The sequence below is a fragment of the Gadus morhua genome, chromosome 20 (genome assembly GCF_902167405.1).
Source record: "Gadus morhua chromosome 20, gadMor3.0, whole genome shotgun sequence".
Taxonomy (NCBI): Eukaryota; Metazoa; Chordata; class Actinopteri; order Gadiformes; family Gadidae; genus Gadus; species Gadus morhua.
Window position 1 is genome coordinate 4,921,402 of NC_044067.1, and position 20,000 is coordinate 4,941,401.

At 53.0% G+C, this 20,000-nt stretch overlaps 1 protein-coding gene across 7 annotated transcripts in view; it reads left to right on the top strand.

The window, feature by feature from the left end:
• Window positions 1-20,000, top strand: part of LOC115533322 (plakophilin-4) — an 83,479-nt gene that overhangs the window by 37,446 nt on the left and 26,033 nt on the right. For 2 of the 7 annotated variants that reach the window (XM_030343779.1, XM_030343784.1), the window contains 7 exons: window positions 2,325-2,359; window positions 5,161-5,292; window positions 6,296-6,486; window positions 8,399-9,212; window positions 11,075-11,101; window positions 16,413-16,574; window positions 19,000-19,207. In XM_030343779.1, coding sequence (XP_030199639.1) covers window positions 2,325-2,359; window positions 5,161-5,292; window positions 6,296-6,486; window positions 8,399-9,212; window positions 11,075-11,101; window positions 16,413-16,574; window positions 19,000-19,207 — 1,569 coding nt within the window. The remainder of the gene's footprint in view (window positions 1-2,324; window positions 2,360-5,160; window positions 5,293-6,295; window positions 6,487-8,398; window positions 9,213-11,074; window positions 11,102-16,412; window positions 16,575-18,999; window positions 19,208-20,000) is intronic. The other 5 variants (XM_030343781.1, XM_030343780.1, XM_030343785.1 and 2 more) reach the window with 5 other exon arrangements.

Genomic DNA, 20,000 nt, shown 5'->3' on the forward strand with positions numbered 1-20,000 from the left:
TCCGGGGGGTCAAAGTCGCAAAGTGTCTGGGCCAGGAGCCGACGGTGCGACTGCGGCGGTCTGACGGCCCCTTCGGCTTGTTGTGTGACTCACCGCCTGCACAACAAAACACACGCGGTCTGCGTGGACTACTGGGACCCGAGGACAGGGAAGAAGAGGCTTTAATGCCTGGGTTCTCTGCCTGGAGCCGCTGGGTCTGCCGGCTCACTCCCCCCCCCCCCCCCCCCGCTGGGAGAGTGCTAACAAGACAGCAGCCCCCGCCCACACCTCTTAAGGAAAACACAGCTTTCACGCCTTCGCTAAAAGGCCGTCAAGGACCAACGTGGGGGCCGTCACCGGGTCGTTGGTGTGTGAATGGGGAGGGAGGGGGGGGGGGGGGGGGGGGGGGGGGTGCTCATCTAGTGGGGCTCATCTGGGCGTCAATAGGAGACAGAGGGGGTGTGGGGGGGGCGATTGTTCAGGGGTTCCAGCGGGGGTCACCACATTCCATGACGCATCCAAAGTGCTTTTGTAGAAGTACAGGCCTGCAGAGTCGCTTATCAAACCTGACCTGCCGCACAACTGTAATAACAGAGGAGATCGTGTCCGCTGCCTAAGCCCCTCGCTCCCAGGGCCACAGAGGAAGGGGTCCGGGAGGACGGCGGTGGGTGGGAATACGAGGGCGCATGCTTCATTACGTTTTTCTTTTCAAGTGGATTGGATATTTCATGCCGGCGGTCAATCTTACCTCCTGCTCCCTGGGGGAATGGACCCCACCTGGCCAAATGTCCTCCTCTTTTTAATTACCAGCGTTGTCGTTAAGACGGCGGGGAGCTCGTTAAAAGCCCCGGTGCAGCTCCTTCACTCGGAGGAAGAGTGGGGAGCGAGTACGAGCGTTGGCAGAAGGCGAGGGGAGGAGGAAAAGACAGAGCGAGCGAGAGAGAGAGAGAGAGAGGAGAAAGCACTCCACGAGATGCCATCCACTCTCCTCGTCGGGAGCGTTGCCTCTTCATGATAACGCGCCGTAGAGAAACGGCCCTGGTGGCGTTCACTTCTTCAGAGAAAAAGCTTTTCTCGGTACTTACATAAATGGAATTTGTTCAGGTGGCTTTTTTTTTTTCTTTCTTTTTTTTTATATCCCCGTACTACCGAGGCTAATACGCCTATCAGCTGCACTTTCCATTCCAAGAGCCAGCCCATAATAATCCCGGAGTGCTCCACAGGCTCTCGGCGCCCTGCTGGGGCCTTGTCTCCCCCTTCGCCTCCCCCCCCCCCCCCAGCCTCAGATTGCTCTCTCTCAGATTTGTGCCTGGGGCCTCTATCGAGTCGAAACAGGCCCTGGTCTCGTATGAAACACGTCAGGGAGACACAGGGTGTGTGGGGGGGTGGGGGGGGGGGCTGTGTCTCCCTGACGAGTGACGGCTGCTCTGTTGCATGCTGGGGCTTCCCGGCTGCCTCCACTGTTTCACAATAAGCTACAAGCCTCCACCTCTCCGCCTGCATGTCTTGAACCAGCCCGCCCAAGCGCTTGCGTTTGTTTTGGGCTGGAGAAGCACGGCGAACCAGCGACTGAACCGGAGGTGTAAGGAGAGAGGGGAGGAGGGGGCAAACACATCTAAAACAATCGACGTCTAAATTCCTTTGGGGCAGTGCCAAGTCGTACGTCTGTATTGATTATGCTCTGACGGAGAGATTATGGTCTTGGGCAGGCAGGGATATGTGATCATAACACTATATTTCAGCGCAGTTTGTTGTGAGTGTGTGTGCTCTGTGGCGGTGTGTTTTATGATCTGTTGTTAAGGTTGGGCGTCTGTCCCCTCGGAGATCGATAGCCGTTCTATTAGCTCCAGCCCAACAGAGGCGCGGTGTGTGTCTGAGCCTCCCTTAAGGAGGGCACTGCGTCCCTTTGGTCTTTGCTTTTATTGGCCGATCTCAGTCACCCAGGGTGGCCGGGGGAAGTGGGTTGGACCGGTGGGAGGGTGGTTGTGGTGGTGGTGGTGGTGGTGCTGCTGGTAGTGGTGGTTGTGGTGGTGGTGGTGGTGGTGCTGGTAGTGGAGGTGATGGACGCTGTGGTGCTTGCCTCTTGAGATCAGCCGACACACTTTTGAAGTCTCTGTGAACACAATCACCAGGAACCCACAGATCACATCAATGCTGCAATAGTGCAGTGCTAAGCTACGGGCGTTTTTTATGTCTGCAGTTACGCCCGGAGACTCCGGCGCTGGAGGGCTCAAAGGAAATATGTTAAGCCCCGAGGTGTCTGGTCGGCCGGGCGTCGTCGCCCGGGCTTTATGCTTTCCTGTGTGTTCATGCCTCTCCTCTCTCCTCTCCCCTTGTCTCCGCAGCTCGTCGGAGAAGTCCCTCCCCTGGAGATCGGCAGGTAAGGCTGAGTCATGATAATCGTTTCTGTGAAGGCTCCTTTTTGACTGTTTTTTTTTCAACTGTGTGTGAAGCAACAGTGTGGGCCGTTGGGTCGCCGTGCTGTGTGTGTCCTCTAGGAGTTGCACATCTTTTGGAGTTGTAGTTCCTTTTATCACATCCTGGAGGGGTCTCCAAACGTCTGCTCCGACTCACCCATGGGGGACACTTTCCTCGGATCCCCAAATCGCTTCCCTGCTCGCGGTCCTTCCCCAAACCCCAGTGTGTTTATCTCTCCCTCGATAGGATGAGGCGCACTTCATTCATCCCCCCGCACAGGGAATGAGGAAACTCTGTTCGTCAGAAGGAGGGTTGGGGTAGCCAGCGCAATGCCCTGATGAGTCTGCCGGGGATTAGCCCCCCATGTGTGTCCACTTCCACGCTCCACAGGGGTCCTTGTAACACCTGGGTTGGCAGGAGCCTCCCCTCTTAGACGGTTACCTAGCAACAGCCAGAGGCGGGGTCTCTGAGGCGGGAGCCCCTCCCTTAAGCAAGAGTAGCTCCTCCCCCCACTCCCTGTGGGGTCCACAGCACATCCAAGCTAAATACCCCCCCCTCCCAACACTGATTGGGTGATGGGAAGACTGGTTTCATACCAGTATGCTATGTTCCTGCCAGCGCTCTCCATTCGCAACCACTACGGGAAGATTAGTGAAGATTAGTTACTAGTGCTTGCAGTGGTTAATATCCGCGAAACCTTTTACGTTGTGTTAATACTGCATTACTCTGTTTAATTGGTATTTTAAATTATGGATAACCGGCAGGCGGGAAGAAGGAGGCTGCGGTGTGTTGGGAATCACATTAAAGTTGTACTACGTCTCTGGTATTAATTCCTAAACTGAACCTTTTAAACCCAATACCCAGGGATATAAATACACTTCTTTCCTTGGCCTAAAATCAACATTATTCTGCCCACTCAGACATGGGGCCGAGAACGCGACTTTCCCCCAGACTACCTGAAATGTGTCGCGCAACAACACCGGAGGAGCCAGAACAGGCCGATAATGATGTGCATTCACTAATGTATTTCACAGCCTATTAATTCCATAACGGAGCATAGTGAATTTCGGCAGCGGTCATTAATCTATTATTGTCAAATCTGTCAAGAGAGAAGCCCATTGGGGGGGTTATGGTTGTGGAATATTAATACCCCACATTCTCTTCCTGGCTTCCTGCTCCTCACTGAATGCTCTCAGTGTGTGTTGAAATAAGAGATTGGATGTGTGCGCGCGGGGCTTGATTACGTTTGTAATTCCTATTGATTTATCGCTAAGACGGTAACATGATAGATGATAGCCAGCGAAGATCTGACGATATGCTCGAGGGAGTCAGACTCAGGCCAGCGTCGCCCTGAGGTCTTTTGGCCTTCCCAGCCACCGTATAACTCAGCTCTGTTTCAGGAGTGGGAGTGTGTTCTGTGAGAACTTGTTTGATCGACTGAAGGACGACAAATATACAAATTCAGTTATTATAAAGGAGGTCCCCCAAGGGACAGGAATAAAAAGCGTGTAACCTCTCTCTCTCTCTCTCTCTCTCTCTCTCTCTCTCTCTCTCTCTCTCTCTCTCTCTCTCTCTCTCTCTCTCTCTCTCTCTCTCTCTCTCTCTCTCTCTCTCTCTCTCTCTCTCTCTCTCCCTCCCTCCCTCTCTCTTCTCTTCTCTTCTCTTCTCCCTCTCCCTCTCCCTCTCCCTCTCCCTCTCCCTCTCCCTCTCCCTCTCTCTCTCTCTCTCTCTCTCTCTCTCTCTCTCTCTCTCTGCTCAGTGTTTGTCTCGTTCACGTCGTCCTCCTAGTCTGTTGACCACTTTGTCTCCGCTCCTCTCCTGGAGTTTATCTCATTACTCCAACTGGGTCAGACTGTGTATGAGTACTCAGTCGTAGCAGAGACCCACTGTGTGACGGAGACATCCTCCGGGAACATTCTCTCAGGCCCCGAGTTAAAGAGGCTCCGGAGTCGTTTAAACATATCTCAGGATGTACATATTCCATCACCAGACTTCCCCTGCCCCCCCCCCCCCCCTCGTGGAATACGCAGTATTTACTGTTAATGAGGCCACTTTATCACGCTCATGCATGTTTCATGATAATGTTGATGCAGGCGCCATAATTGCTCAGCACCCCGGTGTTGTCACGGTGATCATTCTGCATCGGTGGAGGGGAGGTGGGGGCGGGGGGGAGGTTGTGGCCGGTGGGGGCGGGGCTAGAGGCGACCGGCCAGGCGTAGTGTCGGAGCGGATATGTCGGCGTGTCAACGGATCTGTGAAAACGATTTACGGGGAGCAAGGCGGTTTCTCCCCCTGAATTGAACGTGGCATCCATCAAAGGGCCCGCCAAAACATGACGGACACCACGAGCTCTGCGCACTCTGCCCTGCCCCGATCCCAACGAGGCTCCAGCCGTAGTTTGACGGATCTGTAATTCGTGGAGCAAATCCACGTGCTTGTCATGTGAGCGTAATCGGAGACATTAAAGCGCTAATTCCGGCTGAGTTTGAAACACAGGGCTCGCTGGTCGTTGGCGCGCAGGCAGCAGGGTCACGGAGAGGTGACATCAGTCAGGGAGCTAAGAGGCTGTGTGTGGCTGTACACGCTGTCTCATTACCCCTATGGAATTAACAGGATGCTGATAAAACTGAAATCGGGATAACAGTGTTATGAGCAACACTTTCGGTCACACAGTTCTCTAAAACCCTCCTCTTTTTTATGTATTTTTAGAAAACTGCTTTTTCATGTGTTGCTAACTCACTTCGTCCGCTTGATTTCCCCCAGATGTCTCCACCTCCGGGGATGCCAAGTCTCGGTTGAATGACAGCTCCCAGTCGCCTAGTTACCGCATCAGGACCGAGTCAGAGCAGGTGTCCCTCTACTCCCCGGAGCAAGCAACGCTTCATGAAAGTGAGGGTCTGTTAATAACGCACTCCCTCTCTCTCTCTCTCACTCTCTCTCTCACTTCAGTAAGTCCACATCCATTCAGGCGTTTCTGTTTAAACACAGATAACCTCTCTCTCTCTCTCTCTCTCTCTCTCTCTCTCTCTCTCTCTCTCTCTCTCTCTCTCTCTCTTTCTCTCTCTCTCTCTCTCTCTCTCTCTCTCTCTCTCTCTCTCTCTCTCTCTCTCTCTCTCTCTCTCTCTCTCTCTCTCTCTCTCTGTGTTCATAACTCTCACCATTGTTTTCCCCAAAACATTAATGTATTTTTACTATTTATTTCCATGTCACTCGCAATATTGATGACCTTAACTTTGTATACCTGTTTGCTTGTGTTACTACTACGCATGCCTATTCCACTACTCTCTTTTGATGAAAATGTGAAATCGTTGCCCTTCATTTAAACCAACAACACTGTTGGATGAGGTCGTTTGGCTGGATGGACCTTAGAGAGAGAGAGAGGGCTGCCATCCCTCGTGCTGCTGTCTGTCATTAGCGATGTTGTCTCCCTTAAGGTCAGCTCAATTAGGAAACTAATCATGATGTCATGATTTCCCTCTTCCCTCTGACTCCCTCCTTCTGCTGCTCTTCAATTATCTCTCCCTCTCTCTGCCTTGGTCTGGCTTTCATTCTCTCTCTATGTGTCTTCTCTCTCTCTCTCTCTCCTTCCATCAATGTCTCTTTCTGTCTCTTCTCTCTCGTTCTGTCCCTCTGTCCCTCTCTCTCTCCTCTGTCTCTCCTCTGTCTCTCTTGCTCGGTCGCGGCCTTTTCTCTCTCTCTCTCTCTCTCTCTCTCTCTCTCTCTCTCTCTCTCTCTCTCTCTCTCTCTCTCTCTCTCTCTCTCTCTCTCTCTCTCTCTCTCTCTCTCTCTCTCTCTCTCTCTCTCTCTCTCTCTTTCTCTCTCTCTCTCTCTCTCTCTCCGTCTCTCTCTCTCTCTCTCTCTCTCTCTCTCTCTCTCTCTCTCTCTCTCTCTCTCTCAGGGTCTACTGGTAACTCCCGGACCTCCACCCTGATGAACTCCTACGCAGACAGCGGGTACCAGGAGGCGGGCGGAGGTTACTATGGCAACCAGAAGTCGGAGCTGAGGCAGCAGCACTCCTTCCCCGGCACCGGAAACCCGGGCCCCGCCACCCTCATCCGGAACGCCAGGGCCGAGGGCCAAGCTGCCCAGGTACTGATCACACACACACACACACACACACACACACACACACACACACACACACACGCACACACGCGCATACACACACACACACACACACACACACACACACACACACACACACACAGACACACAGACACACACACACACACACACACAGACACACACACACACACACACACACACACACACACACACACACACACACACACACACACACACACACACACACATGCGAATGCACACAGAAACACACACACAAACAATGAGCAATATCGTTCTATTTTGACTGTACCTTTGGGACTGAAATCTATCAAGGCATAGAACATAACATTTTTTTTTAATGATGTTACATTTCAATTAATTACGTTAAAGGAACACCGGGCATTGTTATTTTAATCAACAGCACGTTTACATAAAAGCTAAAAGAAAATCAAAAGGTGGTTAATATAAATAATATAATCAAAAGACTCCCGCGTTCCAGCAGCGTTGTGTTGCTTGGCCAGTGTCGTTTTGAACCCACGAGGGACCCCAGGGCACAGAGGCAGACCCTGGACCAGCCGGGGTCTGCACAGTACCCCAGCATGTTGGATCCTCCCCTCTCAACCGGCCACAGCGTCTTTGAGAGATAGTGCCGGTGGGATTGTGTGTAGAGGAGGGCAGCCACCTAGCTGGCGTGCAGCATGGACCTTTGCTACACTGGCGCCCGAAGTAGCAAGGTCTGTCCCAGGCCTGATAGAGTTCAGGCGTGGTGCCTGAATTCAGGCTTGTGCTCGGCCATGTGTGTTGTCAAGAAAAAGTTAAAATAGGTGAGCGGTGCCTTTTTAAAATGTCTAGTCAACACGTCAACCTACCTGACCTTTTGATTGACATGTCCTCCACCAACCAGGCGTAGTCTATATCAGGAAGTCTTTTACCTTTTGTACGTTTGCACTGAGGAGGGTCTGAATGGGACTGAAAACGTTTTGCACGCACTTTGGGCAGCACTTTACACTTTTACGCATTAAAGGCTTATTGTTGCATCGGCTACATAGTGAGCGAGTTCCGCTCCTTCTATTGTTGTCAAGAAAGACGATTCTCTATGGTGTCTTAGATAGTATTTGATAATTTCTCTTCCTATCAGCCCTGCTGTGACTACACACCCCCTAAGTGGCTGCCACACCCCACCTAGGTGACTTATTTTGGGCTCCACCAGACAAAGGGCACAGGGTGGTGGTGTCGAACCCGGTTCATCGTTAGGGTAGTTAATGACATGGTGAGGGCGCTCTGCAGCCATGCAGTAGATCTCCCTGAGTGTGTGTGTGGAGCTGGTTGAACCTGGGCACACTGCTTACTCAACGTGCACCAGGTGTGCAGCCTCACCAAGCCCCAGAGTCCAATCAGACTCGGCCAGGTGAGGCCGCTTAAACCAACACGCACACACTCACTCAAACACGCACGCACACACACACGTGCGCGCACACCCACACACACACACATTCCCCCAGTACCCGTCCAACGGCAGAACGCCAGGGCCGAGGGCCAAGCTGCCCAGGTACTGATCACAAACACTCACACACACACACACACACACACACACACACACACACAGACATAGACTCACACACAGACACACACACACAGACATAGACTCACACACAGACGCAAACACACACACACACACACACACACACACACACACGCACATATATATACACACACACACACACAAACGCGCACATATATATACACAGACACACACACACACACACATATATATATACACAGACACACACACGCACACACATATATATATACACAGACACACAAACACACACACACACACAACACACGTAATGATACATACAGACCGATGTATACACACCAAGACACAACGGCGGCCCGGTGAGTGACGTGTTGTCCTGTGTTGTTGTCCCCCCAGCCCCAGCCAGTCCCGGGCCGGGCCATGCGCCGGGTGTGCTCGGTGCCGTCCCGCACCCAGTCCCCGCAGTACGCCAGCGGGGTGTCCCCGTCCCGCTGCTCCCTGCGGGTCACCGGCAGCGGCGGCGGCGGCGGCGTGGCGTACGGCTCCCCCATCGTCACGGAGCCCAAGCCCCTCTCCAGCATCTTCTCCGCCACCCTGCCCCACCCCCAGCGGGCCCCCGCCTCCGCCTCCTCCGCCGCCAACCCCGGAGGGGGTGGCGGCGGAGGAGGGGGTGGGGGGTCGCCCTACTCCACCCAGAGGAGCTCCCCCGCTGCCCTGCGGCGCGTGGGCTCCTCCACCTCCCGCTCCGGGGGCAGCCGCAACACCTCCCCGTACCAGGTCCCAGGAGGAGGGGGAGGGGGAGGAGGAGGAGGTCGCATGGGCTCCCCCCTGGTCATGGCGGGCGGCGTGTCCCCCCCCCTCACCAAGCAGCCCGGCCAGTCGTCGTCGTCGTCGCCGGCGCGCGGCAGCATGACGGCGGTCCCCCAGCACTTCGGCTCTGCCACCCTCCCCCGGTCGCTGATGCAGGAGGCCCCGCCCTACGGGCCCCACGACGGGCGGGCCTACGGGCCCCAGGACGTGCCCCCCTACGGGCCCCAGGACGTACCCCCCTACGGGCCCCATGAAGGACAGCCCTACGGACCCCAGGACCCACCCCCCTACGGGCCCCATGAAGGCTCCCCCTACGGGCCCCACGACGCCCCCCTCTACGGCCCCCACGGCTACGAGATCTACGAGAGGATGAACCGGCCCGACAGCCTCACGGGTACAGGTACACGCATGCACACACGCACACGCACGCACACGCACGCACACATACGTGGTGCACTCGCACACACACACACACACACACACGCATGCATTAACACGCATAAACATAAACATACATGCACACAAACACACACACAAATGCACATATTCACGCGCAAACGTATACTCACGCACACATGCATGCACACGGACACACACGGGCACGCACACGCACACACACACACACGCACACACACACACACACCCTCGGAGGCGATGCTCACTCCCTAACCCATTACGGCGGGAGAGTGCGCACGGCTCCGGTTGTCATGGTTACTAAGAAAATCCAAAAAAAGCAGACGGGGGTGACAACATATTAGAAAATAAGTGTTGTTCGCATCCCATCACGGAATCAATTCAACCGTTTCCAGGAAAACTATTTGAATTCCCCCGTCGTTCGTTTGTAGGAGGCGGACGTTGTCATAACGAGCAGAGCTGCCCGCTAAGCTCCTTCAGGGGACACAATGCACGCCTGACGGCTGACAGCTTGTTTTGGCGAGCCCCGGTCGGAGTTGTTTGATTGACAGGTCTGTTGTTTGTTCCGCGGATGCGCGCGTGTCGACGTCCCCGTTCCTCGTCACCCCTCTTTATCACCCCCTGAGAGTGGAGCCTCCATCTGGGCCACACACGTTCAATACCGTTGTAATGTATGTATATTCATATATATTCATATATATATATCAACTCCTGAGCAATGGAGATACAGTTGGGCTCCAAGAGTAGGGAAACATAATTAGCTCCTGCAATATTTCAACGTTTTCCACAGAGGTAATGTGCTAAGTTGTTACTTAGCACATTACGGAGGTGAAAGGGTGTAGATGTTAAACGCTCCAGATGATTGCACTTCACTTCAGAAGCTTGCAGGGTACCGAGAAGGTTCACTGATGACCACTAGTTTACACCAGCCCCCGCCTCAGCTCTGAGATCCATCTAGAAGTAATGGAGACCACATTTACAGACAACATTTTGCCCCCCTCCCTGTTAGAGTATTCCTCCTTTATTGGAGCGTTGACATTCTACTCTGTAACCTTTCTATCACTGCAAACCGGAGACAGTGGTAATGTATTGCAGGCTGTTCTGTCGGCACAACCAATGGAGAACATCTACTCCAAATTATCTTTAATCCTGTCAAACATCTACCAAAACGATTTGCTGAATCGTTTCTTTTTTGATACTCTATTAGCATTGAAAGAATATGCAGGTATATATATATATATATATATTGTATTTCTTTCCAAACCCCATCTTCGTAGAGTCTTCATAGATGAATTCTGTGAAGCGTTCATGAATGCATGAACGGGTGGAGCGGTCGAGGTCAGAGTTCTCCTTCCCCGACCCGCTCTGTAGAGCTCCGTGTTCCCCCAGTGTCCGTGACAGCTGACCTGGCCCAATCTGTGAGTGTCAGTCGGCCCCAGGGCTAATTGTATGCTACCCCCCCCCCCCTCCCCTCCCCCCCCCCCCCCCCCCCCCTCTATGCATCCAAGATAACAACGTAGCACTCGGCCACATTATGAAAATGACTGCTATTACGGAGTCAAGAGATTAGGGGAAAGAGAATGGCACAAGTGCAGCGTTCGTCCTTTTTAATAAGCACGTATTTTCTTTCTCTTTTTTTTCCCACACAAAGCGAAGGGAACGGCGTCGGCGACTTAAAGTCGAGAAGTCGGGGATGGCACCCTTCAAGAGAAGGGGGGGGCCACGCCCCTCTGCCTCCATTGTGTGCCGAACTAATTCGGCGGATTACCGCCGCCGGAAGGTTAATGGAGTTCTTTCTCTTTTCCCCCTTCCTGCTTCCCTTCGCCGGCTGCCTGGGGATCTCTTCAGACGCCCTGGTCGATGATAATAGTCAAGGTGAACCCCACGTGCTTTTATCACCGCCATCCCTCCTCCTCATGATGTGCTTCTATCCGGACATTGCTGATGTACCAGGGTCTCTGTCTGTTTTTGACGGTGGTGTGTGTGCGGGATGCCTCCTCGTCATCATCATCATCATCATCATCATCATCATCACCGTCGTCGTCCTATGGACGTTGCGTTGTATTCTCCATGCACCCCTGGGGACCATGGGGGGGAGGGGGAGGGGGGGGGGGGTGCTCGTCACTTCAATGTGTTCTCCGCCTCGGGGAACTGTGGCGACCGTCCTGCATCCGACGCGGTCTCGGCGGCCTATTTCTTCACGGGAAGACCAATCGGGAAAACACACTAGAAGTGCGCTACCTGGGTCTCACGAGCGCTTTGCCGCGGGGTGAATCCACACACACACACACACACACACACACACACACACACACACACAGACACACACACCACCGGTGCGGATTACACACACACACTAACACCACCCGTCTCCTTCACCACCACAACCACCCCCCCCCCCCCCCCCCCCCCCACATGTCTGGCGTGGCAGACAGACGTGACTCTGGCCGGTCCAGACGGATGATTGGTCGGCTAGAGGCCGTCCCCGGCTTGCCTTTTTGTTTTTTTGTGTGGTGGTGAGCGATGATGTCATCTGGTGGTTGCTTGCCTGGTCACGTCCGCTGGAGCTAGGTGAGCGAGCGCGAGGGAGGGAGGGAGGGAGGGAGGGAGGGAGGGAGGGAGGGTGGAGGAGGAGGAGGAGGAGGAGGAGGAGGAGGAGGAAGGGGGGGGGGGGGAGACAAAGCTGCATTGGAGGCAGTTTGCAGGCGATGGAGCGCTCTCACAGCGTGGCGCGGGAAACATAAACTTGAGTCTCCAATCTGCTCTTCCTTCCACTGCTTCGGTCTGGTGGCGTCTCGCTATACCTTCAGTATTTCGTCGAACTACCTATCCATCTACCATCCATCTATATTATCTATAGATCTATTTTATCTGTCTCTTAGCCATCTCCTATCCCCCTCATTTGTTACTTTTAGTCCGTCTCCTTTTGTCGATCTCTTTCTTTCCATCCTTCAGACTCTTTCTATTTCTCTGTCACACGCAGTCACAGCGAGATAATAATGCAGTCGTTTGGGTTAGCGACTTGATGGTGAATGTCCAGATCCACGTCATCTAGTAACGGTTTAGGGATCGGGGAATCTTCCTCTAAAATGCGTTCAGGTAGACTGCAGGATCCTGGGATTGAACCCACCTGTCCACAACTCCCACCCCTCTGCGGTACGGATGACTGACAGACCGTCTGTCGGCACGCGTTGATGAGTCAGGAGGAGGCAGACGAGGAACCTACGGTGCGGATCATTACCATAGGACTCACACGCTCTCCCAAAGCCCCCAGACCTGTTTTAATGGGCTCCTTTCGTCACCCCTCGAAATGCTGTCACGAACGCACACACCGTTAGACACATACACACACACACAGCCCTAGACACACACACACATACACACACACACACACACACACCGGCGTGACGTCTTGAACTTTCATCAGCAGGAAGAGTTGCCCTTTCTCACCTGACCAAAAACCGGTAAGAAATAGAACAGGTAGACTGAGATGACAGATCATCTGGAGAGGAGGTCAATGTGCCCTCTGTCCTACAGACATTTGGACGCCAAATGGAATGCAGCGAGTGAATGTGTATCATTAACATTCTCCTTAATACCCCCTTCTGTCCGGGCATCATTCTGACGAGGCCAGGAAGTCCTCTCCTGGGATTGGTTCGCTGTGATTTAGAGTTGTGTTTATTAATTGTTGTTCACGGCTGGATGAAACTGCTCCCCGTTGAAATGTTTGTTTCTCTGAGAGCAAGTGACTGTTGGAGAGAGGAAGAGGGAGAGGGAGAAGGGGAGGGAGAGGGAGAAAGAGGGAGAGAGAGGGAGAGAGAGGGAGAGAGAGGGAGAGAGAGAGAGAGAGAGAGAGAGAGAGAGAGAGAGAGAGAGAGAGAGAGAGAGAGAGAGAGAGGGGGGAGGGGGAGAGAGAGAGAGGGAGGGAGAGAGAGAGAGCGAGGGAGGGAGAGGGAGGGAGGGAGAGGGAGGGAGAGAGAGAGAGAGAGCTTTCATACCGTGACGACAGCCATGTGGTACGTCTCCGTGACAACTTGCAGATGTTTATTTTTTTCGACGTTGCTCCGTGTGTGTGGGGGGGGGGGGGGGGGGGGGGGGGGGGCGAGGAATTGGGTCTAGTGATTCGGCTGTCTGGGGAAATGTTACTGCGCTTGAACCCCAACGTGTGCAACTTAACCTGTAGCCGTCCTTCAGCAGGGAGCTGAATAATTAATTTGTAGTCGCTTGAAAAGCATAACAAAGGCTAAATGAAACATAATTGATTCAATAAACGTTTAAATAATTAATTGTTACCATTTAAATCGAGCTAGCGTGTTTAAATTGCCTGTGTGAGGGTGGGGTTGAGGGTGGGGGCTCGTTAGCCGTGGTGACCCAGCTGGAGCCCTAGCAGGCTCTCACGGCTCTCCTCGACCCCAGGAGGAGCAGCCTCCCCCCCCCCCCCCCCCCCCCCCCCCCCCCCCCCCCCCCCCCCCCCCCCCCCCCCCCCCCCCCCCCCCACACACACCAAAACCTCTCCTCGTCTGGAAACTCCTGCGGCTGTTCCTTGTTTCCTCCACCTCGATCACGTTTCACTGACTCATCGCGCCCCCCCGCCCCCTGCCCCCCCCCTCCGTGATAAGAATGGCTCATTATGGGGTGTTTCTGCATGGATGGTGTGAGGCTAGCAGCTGTTTGTGAGCGGCGGCGTGCGGCTGGCCCGCGGCCCAGAAGACGCTCCTTTGCCGGGGGAAACGCGCAGCGAGCTGCCAACTGTACCACGGCGCCCCACGGGGTACGCAGCCCAGTGAGGGATGCGTTGATGCGAGGTTGTAAACACAACAAACAAGACAACAAACGCCCTCGTAGAAACACGCAACAGCCACACACTTGTAGGGACTCACCACAAACACACTTAAAGGAACACACAACACACACACTTATAGGAATACACCACAAACACACTTATAAGAATACACACCAACACACTTAAAGGAATACACAGCATACACACTAAGAGGAATACACCAGAAATACACTTGTAGGGACTCACCACAAACGCACTTAAAGGAATACACAACAAACGCACTTATAGGAATACACCACAAACACACTTATAAGAATACACAACAACACACTTAAAGGAATACACAGCATACACACTTATAGAAACACGAAACAAACACACTTATAGGGACTCGCCACAGACACAATTATAGGAACTTGCCACAATGGCACTTAAATGAATACACAACAAACACACTTATAAGAATACACAACATTCACGGCTTCGCTGAGAGTGGTCTCATATGTGAGACCACTCAGCTGAGAGTGGTCTCATCTGTGTGTGTGTGTGTGTGTGATAAAGAAGGTAACCTTTAGTTGCGTTGATCATATGGAATCAAGGAAGGTGGATTAAAGTGCAGAACTAATGCAGGCTGTCTCATAGCGTCCTCTGTCAAGCGTACCACTTTCCCTGCTCGCTGCTCATGGCTTGGAGTTTTATTCCATTCACAACGTCATCGCTCTTTTTACCAGTTCTTTCCGGTGGCCGTATTCATGTTTGGTAATGCAGAAAAAATTAATCACGATCTTATTCATCTTTGATTTCCAAGTTTAATAACTCGGCACACATGCAGTGCTGCAACTCTGAAACCCAGTCACGTACTAAATAGTCAGCCATTGATTCGTGTGTCCTGCTAAATGATATCAATAATAAGGCATTGATTTGTACGCCATGCTAAATAATTGTCCCCACAACTTGTAGGGATGATCATTTATACATCGCTTGGAGTCTACTTCAATAAAATGACGAATAGTTAATACGCACACAAAATGGTTTCAGATAATAAGACGCGCATGGTGTGTTGATAGTAACTTGTGTGTATGATTGTGTATTTGTTACACGCAAAGCGCAGCAGATGTTGCCGGTGTCCAGACGTTCTGTTGTGGTCCTCCATCATGTGGGACATCCGTGAGCTGAGTCCAACAGCCTGGCGGCTTCCACATGCCTGTTCCCGTCCGTTACCGTCGGTGACAGGCCTAGCAGGCGGAGATTTTAATTGGACGAGCTGCAATCGCCCGAATCTCCCTGTCCCCCGCCCGGGCTCGCGCTTGATCAGCTCACCTGATTGGGCCCGTCGGCCGCGGTGAACATGCAGCTGCTGAAAGTTCACTGAGAGACCGACTTTTAATCTCCTAAGTAGAAGCTATGGGTCTTGGCGGACGCATCCGTACTTCTGAGCGGGCCGTCCGAGTGAGCCGTTGCGCTCTCTCTCCGAGTTTGTTGTTTTCCCAGAAGAGTGGCGAGCGGCAGCCTCTAATAAAGAGAGCGATCATTAAGCAGGAGGAAACGAGGGCAGGAGCCGGCGACGCTGTGGTTACAAATGGGCTCGTTAGTTTTGCACCGAATTGGACATTAGCGTTAAATAGATTCAAGTTAAGTGGTTATTTAGGGTGAGGCTGTCAGATTCACATAAAGGTGATAAACTGCTGTTATACTTTGCGTATATACAACGTATTCCGACGGAGCCGTCGTGTTGGATGTTATTACACGGCCATGTGTCTCCGTTAGAGCAATGCCTTGTGGGTACACTGGGGCCTGCCTCACTGTGATGCTAATGCGGTGAGACTCTGATCGATCGGGGCTTAGGGGCATCGTCTGAATCCCTCACAGATGTTGTCATCATGCACATCACCCCAAGCGCTCGTTTTCTTCTCACTCTTTGAGGCGATTCCCAGGCGCCTTCCAAAGTGCTCTACTCAAAGGAGTGACATCAAATCAGCAGGGTCTCGTCCCCCCGAAGAGGTGAGGCCACTTGCACACGACTGGACAAAGTGTTTCACGGCAGACGTTGTTGTAGTTGGCTGCATGTGGTTGGAATCGGAGCACACCTCACATGGAATCCCGTGTCCGCAAATTTGATTTTTGGTTTCCGCTTTAATATGCAGTTTGAGATGTACGGATACTATTTCTGAGGAGGCTGTGGAAACAGGGCGTAGATCCAACACATATCTGATGTCTGGCCAACGCGCCCGCAGAGATCATACTAATCACAAGTCATGTGACCGAGCCTCATGCCTTTATCAAGCACTTCGCAGAGACTACAATCGGTTATTGTCGACGCCGTGCCGACCTTAAAACCTGTTGACCGCTCCGCGACCCGACTCTGTCCTAACCCACCCCCTCTGTCCCTCCACGACCCTGCAGGCCTGCGGAGCTCCTACTCCAGTCAGATGGGCCAGGACCTCCGGTCGGCCATGTCCCCGGACCGGCACATCACCCACATCTACGAGGACCAGACCTTCCAGGGCCCGGTGTACAGGAGCCCCGGCGCGGCCCCCCAGGGCACCCTGTACAGGAGCACCTCAGGTCGGTTCCCCCCCCCCCCCCCCGGACTACACCTACACCTCTGACACACCAGAAGGGCTCTGTAGCAGCCAGGGCTGGCCTCCAAAGCATGGGTTCAAAAGGGTGGAACACAAGTCGTGTGTTTCAGGGACTCGGTTGGACGATGAGGAGTAAAAAGTCTGTGGAAACATTACTGTTGACTGGCTCAATATTTACCTTCTGCCTTCCCTCTTTGCGTCTCGCGGCAAGATACCTTACATTTCCATCACCGTCTTTATCCATCCGTCTGTCTGTCTGGCTGTTTTATGCCTGCCTGTCTGTCCGTAGCTATATGCCCGCCTGTCTACCTGTTTGTGTGTGTCTGTCTGTCTGTCCTTCATTCGATCCTTCCTTCCTTCAATCTGTCCTTCCTCCCCCCCCCCCGGTCCCCTTCATTCCCTGCGGACGCGAGCTTGTCAGCCCGACACAATGAAGTCCCATTACCTGCGTGCCGCGCTTGAATGAGATGAGCGATGGGGAAGGGAGTGTGTATGTGTGTATGTGTGTGTAATGTTCGCCCTTATCCAATCTCTCACAACGTATCCGTCCACTGCTCACGCACACACGCACGCACGCACGCACGCACGCACGCACGCACGCACGCACGCACACACTCGAAGACGATACAAATGCAAACACCCTCACAAACACGTGAACACGCAAACGCACACACACACGCATGCACACTCCATTCAACCACATCCAGGATAGAAGAGATCGAACACACGCGATAAGTCGAGTAATAAATGAAAGTCATGTCAGTAATAAATGTGTTGATGGTGTTTGAGGGAGCTATAGATAAGGGGGACGGTATTGTGTATCTGCTCTCTTGCATGAGGACATCTTTGTAAAGAGAAGCTACATCATTAAAAAGAAATCCAATTTAATCCCACAGCATTCTCTTCTATGGTGTGAAATTAAATTTTAATGGCCCATTTTCCCCTACTTGCATTTGACACTTTTTTTTTCTGCAAGCTTGTGTTTCCTCTCCCCTTCCTCTTTGATGATCCGAGAGGTTTTATGTTAAATGGGAATATCGATTGTTGGAGCTGGCGAGGTGAAGAACGGAGTGCAAATCACACATTAACAGACTGGTGTTGGTGTATTGTGTTTCTCCTTCTCATCCTAACCCCCATCTCAGTCTGCGAGACGTCGCGTTCCATCCCAGAATGTCTTTGACCTCAGGCAGATTAAGATACAACTTATCATGTTGCAGGGTGCTGCCACAAAGCATAGAGGTGCACCCATGTGGAAAATTATGGATTCAGCCAAAAGGAACCCACGTTGATGTCTCCGTTTCTGGTGGGAGGGATTTGTGGCTCGCACATGCCCAGTTGATCTGGCCCCAGCCAAGAGTTGACCCAAAGCATCTTCCCTCCCCTGAGCGTCAGAGTTGCGGCCTGCCAGCTTTTTGTGTGTGTGAGTGTGTGTGTGTGTGTGTGTGGTGTGTGTGTGTGTGTGTGTGTGTGTGTGTGCGTGTGCATGTGTCCGCGTCTGTTTGTCGTACGTTGTGTGCATTTCATAGAAGTAGGTCACAATAGAACTGGAGGAGGCACAAGAGGAGAGCAAGTAGCCATGCGAGGAAGGAGCAGAGAGAGGGAGAGAGAGAGAGAGAGAGGGAAGGAGAGCGAGAGAGAGGGGAAGGAGAGCGAGAGAGAGGGAAGGAGGAGCGAGAGAGAGGGAAGGAGAGCGAGAGAGAGGGAAGGAGAGCGAGAGAGAGGGAAGGAGAGCGAGAGAGAGGGAAGGAGAGACAGTGAAGGAGAGAGAGAGAGAGAGAGAGAGACAGTGATGAGAGAGAGAGAGAGAGAGAGTGAAGGAGAGAGAGGGAGAGAGGGGGAGAGGGAGAGGAAGGAGCAGAGAGAGAGAGATGAGTCCCAGACCCACTCTCCTCAGACCCGGACGTTGGACTTGATTGAGAGGGATTTAGTGTTTTCCGTGGGATTGTGTTTGTTCCCTCCTCTCTCCCCCTCTCCTGGAGCGGCCTCGGGTTGTTTCCCTGCCTGGGGCCCTGAAGTAAGGGGGGCGGTCTCGGGAAACGTCGACCGGGGTGTGAGGGAAGGATCGGGGGGGAGCGGGGGGGGGGGGGGGGGTTGAGATCTCCGAGCCTCGCGTGTCGAGCAGCGGGATCCGACCGGCAGAGCGCTCTCTCGTAAAAACCAAACCGAGAGAGAACGAGAGCGGGACCCTTTGAAGGGGGAGCGCGTACAGGGGGGACCGCGGGGGGGGGCCCGGTTTATCGCCCTCCTAAAACGGTTCCAGCCGGAGGGTGGGAAGCACTCGGAAGAACAGAGTCTTTTGTTCGGGACTGAAGTGCGTCTGAAACGGGGCGCTGTTGGTGCTTCGTGTGTGTGTGTGTGTGTGTGTGTCTGCATCTGTGTTCTGATTGGCTGTTCCCCCGGCCCCCCAGGTGTGGGCAGTCTCCAGAGGACGGCCAGCCAGCGGAGCACCATGACCTACGCGCGGAACAACTACGCCCCCGCCGCCAACTACGCCGACCCCTACCGCCTGGCCCAGTACCGGCCCGGCGACGCCCCCTACGGCCGCCACGGCCCCGTCGCCATGGACGACAGCGCCACGCGCTCGCCCTCCATCGACAGCATCCAGAAGGACCCCAGGTACACGCACGCACACAGTCTCTCTCTCTCTCTCTGTCTCACTCACTCACTCACTCACTCACTCACCGACTCACTCACTCTCTCACTCTCTCACTCACTCACTCACTCACTCACTCACTCACTCACTCAATCTCTCACTCACTCACTCACTCACTCTCTCACTCACTCACTCACTCACTCACTCACTCACTCTCTCACTCTCTCACTCTCTCACTCACCTATTCACTCATACACGTGAACATAGCACAATGTTGTGTTTTTGCTTCGTACTATTACTAGTATTATTACTTTTTGCACAATACTATAAGAAACTATCACTATAACTCTTTGTACTAAAAACTATAAGGAGCTATTTACTCATTCAATAGACTGAGCTATTTACTCATTCACTAGAGTAGTTTTATCCAAAACAACTGCACTGTATAGTGAGACAGTACAGATACAGGTTGTTGTTATGGAGCAGGTAGAGGTAAGACAGTACAGAGACAGGTCATTAAGGATTAGGTAGGGGTAAGACAGTACAGAGACATGTCATTAAGGATTAGGTAGGGGTTAGACATGATACTCTGGAATACCCACACGTTAGACTGCATACTTTTGTGGTTTGAACCCAGATCCTTGTGGCTGGGAATCAAACATCATAACTACAAACAGACACGTCAATCTCTACTGGTAACGACTCTTTGGCCACGGCATTCAGTTCTATTGTCACGGTTTGGTGTGCCGGTAGTTCTGTAAGAGGATCCACTGGAGACTAGTTAGGCTGACAAGACTTCCCTGTTCTGCTGCATCA